Source organism: Schistocerca cancellata, chromosome 4, assembly GCF_023864275.1.
Source record: "Schistocerca cancellata isolate TAMUIC-IGC-003103 chromosome 4, iqSchCanc2.1, whole genome shotgun sequence".
Classification (NCBI taxonomy): domain Eukaryota; kingdom Metazoa; phylum Arthropoda; class Insecta; order Orthoptera; family Acrididae; genus Schistocerca; species Schistocerca cancellata.
In genome coordinates, this window is record NC_064629.1 from 72849132 (window position 1) to 72863071 (window position 13940).

General features: G+C 43.2%; 1 protein-coding gene across 1 annotated transcript in view; it reads right to left on the bottom strand.

Moving 5' to 3' along the window:
- The window catches only part of LOC126183910 (muscarinic acetylcholine receptor DM1-like), a 603207-nt gene extending 589468 nt beyond the window's left edge, over nucleotides 1-13739 (bottom strand). Inside the window, exons 1-2 of the mRNA XM_049926254.1 lie at nucleotides 13736-13739; nucleotides 13387-13669 (exon numbers count right to left, since the gene is read on the bottom strand). Of these exons, the coding sequence (XP_049782211.1) occupies nucleotides 13387-13669; nucleotides 13736-13739 (287 nt within the window). The remainder of the gene's footprint in view (nucleotides 1-13386; nucleotides 13670-13735) is intronic.
- Between the last annotated feature and the right edge of the window lie 201 nt (nucleotides 13740-13940).

Below are 13940 nucleotides of genomic sequence, written 5' to 3' on the forward strand. Positions count from 1 at the left end.
GTGACTTGGTATTCTACGCCTAACATTTCCTGCAGTCTTTGGTGTACACCCTGCGACTTCTGGTTACCAGAAGGAAACGTTCAAGTTTTCTACCGACCTAGCTTTGCAGTTGTTACTACTAAACTGCTACGCTCTGCTTTGCACAAATATTGGTTGAAGCTTTTCTCCTATTTCAGGTAACAAGTCAAACTCATTTATAACCGTAATTTTAAATGTGATTCATGATGTTTTCTCCGTTTTTTGATTAGTTGTGTGAGTTAACGAGCACTGTTGTTGTTGTTGTTGTTGTTGTTGTGGCCTTCAGTCCTCACACTGGTTTGATGCAGCTCTCAATGCTACTCTATCCTGTGCAAGCTTCTTCATCTCCCAGTACCTACTGCAACCTACATCCTTCTGAATCTGCTTAGTGTATTCATCTCTTGGTCTCCCTCTACGATTTTTACCCTCCACGCTGCACTCCAATACTAAATTGGTGATCCCTTGATGCCTCAGAACATGTCCTACCAACCGATCCCTTCTTCTGGTCAAGTTGTGCCACAAACTTCTCTTCTCCACAATCCTATTCAATACTTCCTCAATAGTTATGTGATCTACCCATCTAATCTTCAGCATTCTTCTGTAGCACCACATTTCGAAAGCTTCTATTCTCTTACTATCCAAACTATTTATCGTCCATGTTTCATTTCCATACATGGCTACACTCCATACAAATACTTTCAGAAATGACTTCCTGACACTTAAATCTACACTCGATGTTAACAAATTTCTCTTCTTCAGAAACGCTTTCCTCGCCATTGCCAGTCTACATTTTATATCTTCTATACTTCGACCATCACCAGTTATTTTGCTCCCCAAATAGCAAAAGTCCTTTACTACTTTAAGTGTCTCATTTCCTAATCTAATTCCCTCAGCATCACCCGACTTAATCCGACTACATTCCATTATCCTCGTTTTGCTTTTGATGCTTATATCCTCCTTTCAAGACACTGTCCATTCCGTTCAACTGCTCTTCCAAGTCCTTTGCTGTCTCTGACAGAATTACAATGTCATCGGCGAACCTCAAACTTTTTATTTCTTCTCCATGGATTTTAATACCTACTCCGAATTTTTCTTTTGTTTCCTTTACTGCTTGCTCAATATACAGATTGAATAACATCGGGGAGAGGCTACAACCCTGTCTTACTCCCGTCCCAACCACTGCTTCCCTTTCATGTCCCTCGACTCTTATAACTGCCATCTGGTTTCTGTACAAATTGCAAATAGCCTTTCGCTCCCTGTATTTTACCCCTGCCACCTTTAGAATTTGAAAGAAAGTATTCCAGTCAATATTGTCAAAAGCTTTCTCTAAGTCTACAAATGCTAGAAACGTAGGTTTGCCTTTCCTTATTCTTTCTTCTAAGATAAGTCGTAAGGTCAGTATTGCCTCACGCGTTCCAGTATTTCTACGGAATCCAAACTGATCTTCCCCGAAGTCGGCTTCTACTAGTTTTTCCATTCGTCTGTAAAGAATTTGTGTTAGTGTCTTGCAGCTGTGGCTTATTAAACTGATTGTTCGGTAATTTTCACATCTGTCAACACCTGCTTTCTTTGGGATTGGAATTATTATATTCTTCTTGAAGTCTGAGGGTATTACGCCTGTTTCGTACATCTTGCTCACCAGATGGTAGAGTTTTGTCAGGACTGGCTCTCCCAAGGCCGTCAGTAGTACCAATGGAATGTTGTCTACTCCGGGGGCCTTGTTTCGACTCTGGTCTTTCAGTGCTCTGTCAAACTCTTCACGCAGTATCGTATCTCCCATTTCATCATCATCTACATCCTCTTCCATTCCCATAATATTGTCCTCAAGTACATCGCCCTTGTATAGACCCTCTATATACTCCTGCCACCTTTCTGCTTTCCCTTCTTTGCTTAGAACTGGGTTTCCATCTGAGCTCTTGATGTTCATACAAGTGGTTCTCTTATCTCCAAAGGTATCTTTAATTTTCCTGTTGGCAGTATCTATCTTACCCCTCATAAGATAAGCCTCTACATCCTTACATTTGTCTTCTAGCCATCCCTGCTTAGCCATTTTGCACTCCCTGTCGATCTCATTTTTGAAACTTTTGTATTCGTTTTTCCCTGCTTCATTTACTGCATTTTTATATTTTCTCCTTTCATCAATTAAATTCAATATTTCTTCCGTTACCCAAGGATTTCTACTAGCTCTCGTCTTTTTACCTACTTGATCCTCTGCTGCCTTCACTACTTCATCCCTCAAAGCTACCCATTCTTCTTCTACTGTATTTCTTTCCCCCATTTCTGTCAATTGTTCCCTTATGCTCTCCCTGAAACTCTGTACAACCTCTGGTTCTTTCAGTTTATCCAGGTCCCACCTCCTTAAATTCCCACCTTTTTGCAGTTTCTTCAGTTTTAATCTACAGGTCATAACCAATAGATTGTGGTCAGAGTCCACATCTGCCCGTGGAAATGTCTTACAATTTAAAACCTGGTTCCTAAATCTCTGTCTTACCATTATATAATCTATCTGGTACCTTTTAGTATCTCCAGCTTTCTTCCATGTATACAACCTTCTTTCATGATTCTTGAACCAAGTGTTAGCTATGATTAAGTTCTGTTCTGCGCAAAATTCTACCAGGCGGCATCCTCTTTCATTTCTTAGCCCCAATCCATATTCACCTACTACGTTTCCTTCTCTCCCTTTTCCTACTACCTAATTCCAGTCACCCATGACTATTAAATTTTCGTCACCCTTCACTATCTGAATAATTTCTTTTATTTCATCATAAATTTCTTCAATTTCTTCGTCATCTGCAGAGCTAGTTAGCATATAAACTTGTACTACTGTAGTAGGTGTGGGCTTCGTATCTATCTTGGCCACAATAATGCGTTCACTTTGTTGTTTGTAGTAGCTTACCCGCATTCCTATTTTCCTATTCATTATTAAACCTACCCTATTGCCCCTATTTGATTTTGTGTTTATAACCCTGTAGTCACCTGACCAGAAGTCTAGTTCCTCCTGCCACCGAACTTCACTAATTCCCACTATATCTAACTTTATCCTATCCATTTCCCTTTTTAAATTTTCTAACCTACCTGCCCGATTAAGTGATCTGACATTCCACGCTCCGATCCGTAGAACGCCAGTTTTCTTTCTCCTGATAACGACAGCCTCTTGAGTAGTCCCCGCCCGGAGATCCAGATGGGGGACTATTTTACCTCTGGAATATTTTACCCAAGAGGACGCCATCATCATTTAATCATACAGTAAAGCTGCATGCCCTCGGGAAAAATTACGGCCGTAGTTTCCCCTTGCTTTCAGCCGTTCGCAGTACCAGCACAGCAAGGCCGTTTTGGTTATTGTTACAAGGCCAGATCAGTCAATCATCCAGACTGTTGCCCTTGCAACTACTGAAAAGGCTGCTGCCCCTCTTCAGGAACCACACGTTTGTCTGGCCTCTCAACAGATACCCCTCCGTCGTGGTTGCACCTACGGTACAGCTATCTGTATCGCTGAGGCACGCAAGCCTCCCCACCAACGGCAAGGTCCATGGTTCATGGGAGGAGGACGAGCAGTACGCTCTCATTTAAATATATGACCGAAAGAGTCAGCTTACAGTAATTGTAAAACAAACCCTGTCGTGTAGGACCACGTGCCACAAAGGGCGCAGATTCACCACGAGATGGGGAAACTCACAGGCTCCTATTGTATATTGAGGTCTAAGGGCATTAGTGTGCGAGTCAGACAGACGAGAACCTACGTCACAGGGAAACCCAGTAGAAGCCGTTTATGGCCAAGGAGATGTTGCAGCGTTAAATATGGCGGACCTAAGATCGGCCATAAAACATTTATAAAAACTATTTAATTCTGTAATAATGCAGGGAATCAAGCCACAGCCATTTTAATCTGCCATCCTCAATAAATTTTCATGGTGGTCCCAATAAAAATTCAACATTGATCGTATCTATAATAGTTTAGGACTTACTGTTAAAGTTAAATTCACAGGTGTCGTAACAAAGACCTGAATGCTAAAATCTGAACGCTTCAATCGATCTTAACGATCGACATTTCACATAGAAGCGCATCATCAAAATGACAAATGTTGTAAATATCAACTCTGTAATTTTATTTGTTTAAAAGATATAGTAAATTTAAGTTATCAGTATTTTCAGGTAAGCATCAGATCATTTTCTCCACACAAAACACATTGAACGATGACAGTATGACACCTTATTAAATCATTAGGTAATAGAATATTTATTTTAAAGTTTAGTGCATAATAGTTACTTTTTATTTATTTATCTGAAAGCACATTAGTGCAAGGCTACTGGCTGTGACGTTCAAAATTAAGAAGGAAATTGTATTGGTTTTATGTAAAAGAATTTAACGTTTATAATGTAATGGATATTATTGTTAATTTATTTAGATAGTGAAAGTGGTCAAAATTTGATTATTTAAATATGATAAAATGTAAAATAATGTAGAATAAGCTGTAGCCAATCAGATGGACGGCTTTAGGAAAGGGAACTGCCCCAGTCAGTTGAGCGAGGATTTTTGGCGCGCAGGAAACGCGGCCGGGGACAGAGAGTGCTGGTACAGACGCGAAAGCGGACAGTTCGGCTGCAGACACCAAAGGGTACTGTTCGGATTGCGACGCGAAAGCGGACAGTCGGTCTTCAGGCAGTTAGGAAGTGAAACGAATTAATAAATTTCGCGTTGTGTGGTATCGCTAGTCTGAGAGGTGAGCAGCTGCGCGTCTGTTGTGAACTCCAACTTGTCGCGTAGATAACTTGTATTTCGCGATGAGCTTGTGAATGAACGAACTGGGTCAAATGGATATGCGCTCTAGTGCAACAGTAACTCAAAATACGACCACTTTCGCTATTAGTTTGCTTTCTGAATAAACATTATTCTAACGAAATAGGAACTTTGTGGCCTACTTCATTTATGGGTCGTTCATTTAGTTTCCGATATTATTATTACTGTTATTATACGTTATGTTAACTTTGTGTTTCGCAAACTTGCCATCAGCCAGACAATTTGACCCAAGGGTCACAAGTGTCTAATTTAGGGAGTGTAATGCGACACGTGCGGTTCAACCCCTAGACGAGTTTGAGCCAACACATTTCGAAGAAGAGGAAGGGCATGTGAGCCCAAACATCTTTGGGATGTTAGCTCACAGTTGTTGTCTCTTCCCACTTTCCATTGCCTCTTTACACCTTCAATCTATCAAATCCAAAACAAATGATTTCCAAATGAAAGACATAAATCTTTCTTCCTTGTTCCACGACTCTCTTGTCTCAACTGAAAAATCTACAGCTCTGTGGTAGAACCTCTTCTGATACTTAATTACCCTTCCTACAACAGTCGCACCAATGGCATACCTAGCCAGATTCCAGTCATGTTTCTACCATACTGACTAACGTACGGCAACATTTAAAATACAATAAAGTAAGAACTAGTGAGTACTTATCTTTCTATAGGTTGCGCAGCTAATTGCTGGACGGCAGGTGGAGGTAGAAACGAGAACGTACGTTTTAGGTCGCAGAAAACACGAAGTGAATGAAAAGCAAAAAGCTAGATTTTAAAACTGAATTAAAAACACTTTTTATAGCAATAAAATATTTATTGGCAGTGGTAACCGGTTTCGGTCAAAATGTTGTAATATCACATTTTATTACGGAAATAACTGTGTCAGATACTGTGTTGTGTGTAGGAACCAGAGACGTTACTCTTTGGACAAGAAAAGGGAACATTATCTTTGCGTTATCTCTGTTTTTTATTATCTTTGTTGTTGAACGTAATGTTAATGACTCCGATTTTGTTCTTGCTCTGATAAACACGGAGGGAACTTACAACTGTGGATATTACTGTTAGAACCCAATAGTAAGAGTAAAAGTTTTATTCAATGAAGAAATACACGAGTGCTCATCTCTGATAAATAAACTCATGTTCAGAGAAAATACAACACCTTGAACAACTAGACACAGAACTTTCATATTCACAGGACATGTACACCAGTATATTCTGCAGAACTGATTAGCATTTCAGTCATCTCGATTCAGCGTATGTGCTGTTGCCTAGTAGGTACAGCGTCCGCCATGGGCATTGATAACTTATTCCATGCCTGATGGCATCGACGTCCATAAGGCGCGAATGGCGCTCTGTGGTGTAGCCATCCACGTTGCATTTACCTGGTTCCAGAGTTCATGTGCGGTGTTTGGCATTGGGCCACAGCGCTGCACCCGTCCTTTCACCATATCATACACATTGGGGACAAGTCTGGTGACCTAGCGGGTCCGGGCAAAAGCCTGACATCTTGTGACACCAAGAAGGCGGACACGCACCAACTGTGATTTGTGGTTGTATCCAACAGCACCCCACAGCGTAAGGCCTTGAGTTGGCGCTGTATGTCTTGTGCGAATGCAGTCACTATGATACTGCTCCCATGTCTGCGGCAAAGTAAAACGCAGCCACCATTTTCAAACAAAGAGGACATGGATTCGTCCGAAAACACTATCTGACGCCATTCCTGTCCTCAATGACGTCGTTCGATGCACCATTGCCGTCTAGTATGTTCCTGCACATTCGCAAAAGGTAGGCGGAGACGGGGACGACACACACGTAACCCGTGACGTAATAAACGGTGACGGTCTTTCGCCCCAGATAGTGTACAATGCGTTACTCTGTAGACTGCTGGGCCAGAGCCGAGGAGGGTGCAGACCTGTCCTGCAACGCCATTCGGATGAGGTGCTCAACTTCTCGGGGGGTGGTCTGGACGGTGCGACCTGACCCATCTCGTCGTGTTCTACGGCATTCCGTGAACTATTCTGCACCCACCCGTTGCACTGCCGAAACACTTTGTCCCAAGCCAAGCAGCCATTTCTAGGATGGATGCATCACATTCTCTCAAGCCAATAATGCGCCCTCTCTCAAACTCACTGATTTGCTGGTACGGTTCGCACATACGCATGGGAGGCATGCTGCACCTCTGCTCAAGTCACTCTGATCCATTAACTTCGATTTATAGCGGCAACGAGAGCCGCAGGCACATTTTAACGGTAGGTTGTCTAGCGCCATAATATCGATATTGACCTCGAATCCACGGGCCGACATGTTTCAAATGCTAATTTTTTTTTTCAACGTGACTGTTATTATGTGAGACCCGAATGTAAATATTACTCTTTCTAATCATTCTAATTGCTATAGAAAGTTTCAGCTACACTATGTCGACGTGGTATTGGAGAGACGCTTTGGAGATTGGCGAACGAACCTGAAAATAAACACGATGACCTCCAACGAACACAAGAGAAAGCAAAAATAAATCTGCCACAGATTACCACACGAAAAAACACATACACAAAGTGAGTTTAGTTTCAATGGACATTTCAATACATCATTTCAAAATGAAGAATACATGCTAATCTGGGCTATAAAAGAACAAAGCACAATAAAAATAACAATATTACGTGACCATCTTCAGACCATGTTACACCACGATGAGAGGCGGTGGCGGTGAACGGAGCAGGTATCGTGGATCGACGAAAGTCAACTGCTCATCCGCGATATTTGCTGCAGTCATAGCCACAGCATGCCGTTATGGTGTAATATGGTTTGAAGATGGTCACATTTTGACGGAGTCATGTTACCATTGCCAATAAATATTTTATTCCGGTCAAGACTGTTTTTAATTGAATTTTAAAATATTTTATCAAGACCGTCGATATTCTCCACGAGAAATGTTCTTAAAACTTACTAAAAAGCTCGATATTTTTAACAATGATCGTAAAGAGACACTATCACGAAATTACGAAAAACACTGTAAAGAATGCGTAGTGTTCTGCAACTGGTGGTGCTGGTAGCAGAGCGTACAGAGAGCACTTCGTGCTTCCTCCTCATGATGGCTTGACTGTCATGCTGACGCACTGTACATGATGAACTGTCCCATTATCTGTGACAGCTGGAACGCTCTCTCTCCAACATGGCATTTATCAATAATTCAGTTAACCATGAGGATAAAGTTTTGGAGAACAAGTACATATTTTTGAAATAATCGAAGGCAAAGTATGCAGCCTGCTACACCTGAAACAACTTCGTTTGTGATATTTTCACTACAGACGAGGATGGTAACAGTAATACTTCAGCTAAAATTATTTTCTAGTTTGTTTAATAACATAATCTAACCCATTTTGTCCAAGACTCACCCATAGCTAAATATATTCCTAGATCATGTCCTCGAACTTCGAACCGTCCAGTTTCTTTCAGGTGATCAACTGAGGTGGCGTAGTGAAAGAATTACTGGAGATGTCTTTAATGCTTAAATTTTACATCGACCACTAGATTTAAATTTTCCGTAATTTCCCTATATTGCTTAGGATGAGTGCTACGATGGTTTCTTTAAAATGGACTCGGCAGATATCCTTCCCTATTCTTGAGCTCGGTCTCTAATGATCTCGTTCACCTAAAATCTACATAAAACTTATACTGAGATGACAAAAGTCGAGGGATACCTCCTAACATTAACAAGTCGTCGTAAGTTCCATGCAGAAACAATTAGCCACGTTCCCTCTATGGCCGTTTTTAATTGCGAAAGTGTTGTACGTGCAGAATTTTGTGCACGAACTGACTTCACGATTATGTCCCATAGATGTTCGATGGGATTCATGTCGCGCACTCTAATTGTACAGAACTTCCTTCAAACCAATCGCAAACATCTATGACGTGATGTGATGGCGCACTGGCATCCATAAAAATTCCATCGTTGTTTGGGAACATTATGTCCACGAATGGCTGAAAATGGTCTCCAAGTAGCTGAACATAACCATTTCCAGTCAATTATCGGTTCAGTTGGACCAGAAGATCCACTCAATTTCATGTAAACACAGCCCGCACTATTATGGAACCACCTGCAGCTAGCACAGGGCCTTCTTAACAATCTGCGTCCACGGTTTCGGAGGGTCTGCGGCACACTCGAACCCTACCATCAGCTCTTATCAACTGAAATCGGGACTTATCCGACCAGGCCACGGTCTTCCAGTCCAACTGATATGGTCACAAGCCCAGGGGAGGCAATGCACGCGATGTCGTGGAGTTAGCAAAGGCACTCGCGTCGGTCGCCTGCTGCCACATCCCATTAACGACATATTTCGCTGCACTGGCCTAATTGATACGTTCGTCTTACCTCCCACACTGTTTTCTGTGGTTATTTCACGCAGCATTGGTTGTCTGTTAGCACCCACAACTCTACGCAAGCGTTGCTGCTCTCAGTCGTTAGGTGATGGCCCTCGGCCACTGTATTGTCCGTGGTGAGAGGTAATGGCTGAAATTTGGTACTGTCGGCACGCTCTTGACACTGTGGATCTCGGAATATCGAATACCCTAACGATTTCCGAAGGTGAATGTCCCAAGCATCTATCTCCAACCACTATTCCGTGTTCAGAGTCTGTTCATTCTCGTCGTGCAGTCATCATGAGGTCGGAAACGTTTTCACATGAATCAATGTGCGACCCTTTCATACCTTGTGTACGCGATACCACCGCCATCTGTATGTACGAATATCGCTAGCCCAATACCTGTGATACCTCAGTGCTGGTGGTGCTGATCAGATATGATCGTGCATAATTGATTTCTGTTTTTGATGGGTGTCGGATCTGCTAATCTGCTAATGTAGGTCGACTTTTTTTTTTTACAGCTTTACTGTAATAGCTAGGTTAGTTATTGCTGTAGTTATTTGAAATCTAACGTTTACGCGACTTGATAACAATACACTTGCAGAGCTGTAAATGCAGCCCTCACAAATGAGTACTTATAAACTTGTTATAATAATTGCAACTTCCAAGAGATTTGGTAAAGAAAAAGGTATTTAAAACTCTTTTACTCGTTCATACTGCTAGAGTGAAATACTACCAGACAGTCTCCGTGTTTTCGGATTAGCTTTGCTAACTCAAGAAACGAAGGTAATGGGTTCTACCTGGGGTGAGGATGTGAATTTTAAATGTGCTTTTAGTATGTGTATAGTCTCTAGAGGTAGGAGTTAATGATAAGTATACTGACCGAAAAGGATACATTGTGTTGTACGTAAATATAAACATTGTTGACCTCCTAACGGAAGAGCTAACCGTGTGGCCTAAGCAACAAACACCATTTGGAAACCAAGAGAGAGGAACCTACCAGATGTTGCAGCTGCTGTGGAGAAAGAAACTCCAGAGTCTCAATGGCAATTTCCCGGCGCAGATCTCTGTCAGAGGCACTTTCGTGTTGGCAGCCATTTCCCGTTCATTGCCTTCCGTTTTCTTTTCTGTCGAAATCTCTAATCCTGGGCCGTTGGTTGACTTCTACAGAAGCATCATAACTTCTCCTGCCACTATAATGAAAAGTATCACATATGACAGTAGGTATTTTGAATTTTACTGAATCTGATTTATGACTTCAATGGATAATGGTTCATGACTTATAAAGCTTTATCGGGCCGCTGACTGACGGTGCAATTGTGTAATGTATTCGCAGTCGCTGATATGAACCACCTGCTGCTGCATATCAGTATGACGACAATGGAAATTTGTGCCGGACAGGGAATCGAACTTTACGTCAGCGGATCACCTTAATCGCTTAGGCTACCTGTGCAAGAATCACAGTCAGACCGATTCTTCCATATGTCGTCGTCCTCATGAGACAACCTGCACTCGTACGTCCAGAAAGGATATATTTATCTGCAAGTTGTAACACAGTGCACAGGTAACCGAAGCGCTTGAGGTTACAGCTCGTGTAAAGTGGGAAATCTGGTTTCGAGTCCCGGTCCGGCACAAATTTTCACTGTCGGCACTTTGATGTACATCCCAGGGTGGTTCATACTCGCAACTGTGAATAGGTTTCCTGTATTTCTTGATGGCCGTACTCGTTGCAGTGCCTGATCCTTCGGACATGGGTTGGGTTGTTTTCGGGGAGGAGACCAAACAGCGAGGTCTTCGGTCTCATCGGATTAGGGAAGGATGGGGAAGGAAAACGGCCGTGCCCTTTCAAAGTAACCATCCCGGCATTTGCCTGGAGTCATTTAGAGAAATCACGGAAAACCTAAATCAGGATGGCCGGATGCGGGATTGAACCGTCGTCTTCCCGAATGCGAGTCCAGTGTGCTAACCACTGCGCCACCTCGCTCGGAACCTCGGACATGCATGCATGTTAGACGGAACATGGCATCGTACTTCTTAATAACACAGGCACTGCGGTTTCGTATTGCACATAATCAGCACGTGAAACAAAGAATGGCAATTTACTTTCAATATTAAAAAAAGTTATGTATCCCTGTAGGTACACAAAATGCCTTGTAACGCTTGACTACAAGGGCGGCAAACAGTATCTGGTATCCGTCAGACCTTCAAATATCCAAGAGGAGCTGTCCGAAGTGATTTAACGACCTCGTCAGTCTGAATACAAATAAGGCAGGTTACTCAGATGTGTTGCAAGAAGATTCATACCCGAGAAAGATCACTTACGAAACGCGCGTTCGACCAGTTCTTGAGTACTGTTGGATGAAGAGGGAATCATACAAAATTGGCTTAACGGAGGAGATACAGAAAAAGCAAAGAAGAACCGCGTGCTTCGGCATGCTCAAATAGTTCAAATGGCTCTGAGCACTATGGGACTTAACATCTGAGGTCATCAGTCCCCTAGAACTTAGAACTACTTAAACGTAACTAACCTAAGGACATCACACACATCCATGCCCGTGGCAGGTTTCGAACCTGCGACCGTAGCGGTCGCGCGGTTCCAGACTGAAGGGCCTAGAACCACTCGGGAACATCGGACGGCCTTCGACATGCTCAACAAAATATAGCGGGACGTGCTACACTAAGGTGTTGCGAATTGCGTGGAGCTTATCTCACAAAATTCTATAAGATCTCATTCCACGGCGTATGGAGAAACACGCATGTAATGTAATGGCACGACTTTAAACCAGGGTGGCGGACGAGGGCTGGGGGGCGGAATCGACAGCCTCTCTCTCCCCGTTTATCGTCCGAGAATACACTAGGAAGAGGTGGGACGGCAGAGGGAATGAGATGTTTAGTGTACCCTCTCACATACATCGAACCGTCTCTACTAGCGTTTGGATACAGATGAAAACGATTCACTTACTATAGGAGGTACGAAGATTCATTGAGCAGCTTTGCCATTACCGCTGCCGTGCAATACATGGTGGCTTAATTCTCCGCCGTAGACAACTGAATTAAGGTTGCTCAGCTGTCGCGTGACTTTCTTGTCACGCGACCGTTTGCTTTGACTGCTGTTCCATCTACTTGTTGAGCTTGCTTCTTGTAAGGATGCTTCGCTCCGTCGAGTTAAAGGACTCTATACGATACAGTTCCTAAAGACTTCCACTTCCAGTACCCAACGACCTTTAATCTTTGCATATTGCAGCACAAGGATAATTCCAGATGAAGTCCGACTTCATAGCTGAGTGGTCAGCGCGTCTGAGTGCCATGCAGTGGATCTGGGTTCTATTCCCGGCCAGGTCGGAGATTTTCTCTGCTCGGGGATTGCGTATTGTGCTGTTCTCGTCATACTTTCATCATCATCGACACGTAAATTCCGCAATGTGGCGTAAACAGAAAAGGCATGTAACTCGGCAGTAGAACTTCCCCCAGGTGGGGACTCCAGGCCTTCAATGACATACGATCGTCGTTTACCGTTGACACCATACCACAAACGACAGAGTCTTAAATGGTACGAAGCTAGCCTACTGGGACATAGAGTTATATTCTGTAGTGTACAGCGATGAGTTTCGCTTTTGTCTGTAGCGGTTCTACCAAAGCCAACGTGTCTGTAGACGACCTAGCGAAAGATCAAGGAAGGCAGTCCCACGCCTCTCTAATGCCTGGAATCATGGTAGGAGGAGCTATTGGATGAGACAACAGGACTGATTTGATATTTCCTGGAGGGTGATTGAATGCTTGCTAGTATCGGGAGAGAATGGTAAACTCTGTTGACGTATCCCTCACGGACAGGATACCAAAGGGCGAACTCCATTAGAATAATGCAAGATCACACTACAAAACAAAAATGCCTCGAGGAATGAATGCTTACTTAACTGGCTTACTCAGCCCCGAATCGTTACCGGTAGAGCATCTTTCTGCATGTGATTCGTATGCAAGTTTCTAGACCTATTGCTAGATTATTTCACAAAGGTTCCTCGTAAACTACATTGAAGTGTAGGGAAATATAAAAACGGCACACCTATTGAAACCATGAATACGAAGGAGGTTCATAGCCTTTGGACACATCTGAGTGGAGACAGTGCGCTGCACATGCGATATTACAAACGAATAGTGTGCTTCAAAACTATAATGAACGGTTACGACGGTAGGTTTATGGTTCATAGGAAAGGTACTCACTACCTGGAATTCGAGCGCTTGCTGGAGTCCTTCTTCCCCGCCTGGAGGTTGGGCAAGTCCTTTTGGCGTTTCTCCGTCTCCCTCCAGATCCGCCAGTACAGGATGCACATGACGGTGACAGGCACGTAGAAGGCGGCAATGGCGGTGCCGAACGTGATGTAGTGGTTGGTTTCGATGAACTGGATGTAGCACTCGTTGTCCGGCACGGTGCGTTCGCCCTCGATGTACGGCCACGAGTAGATCCAGGGCGGCCACAGGAGCAGCGAAATGCCCCACGCACAACCTGCACACACCACGCATTCACTCACCAAACGTCCGCACAGAAACAACACACGTTATAGTTTCGTACTCATTGCAGCCACAATTTTTGTAAAATGTGATACAATCTTAAGTATATGCATGGAGAGAAGCAACTTTGACAAAGATCAGATTATTATTACTCAGAGCCTGTGAACGAATCTCTTGAAAACGGCGAAGCTGGTCGAATGCTCACGTCGTGAGCATCTAAAGAAAGAGACAGAAGGACAGTGAAACTACCACTTGGTGCGGGAGCA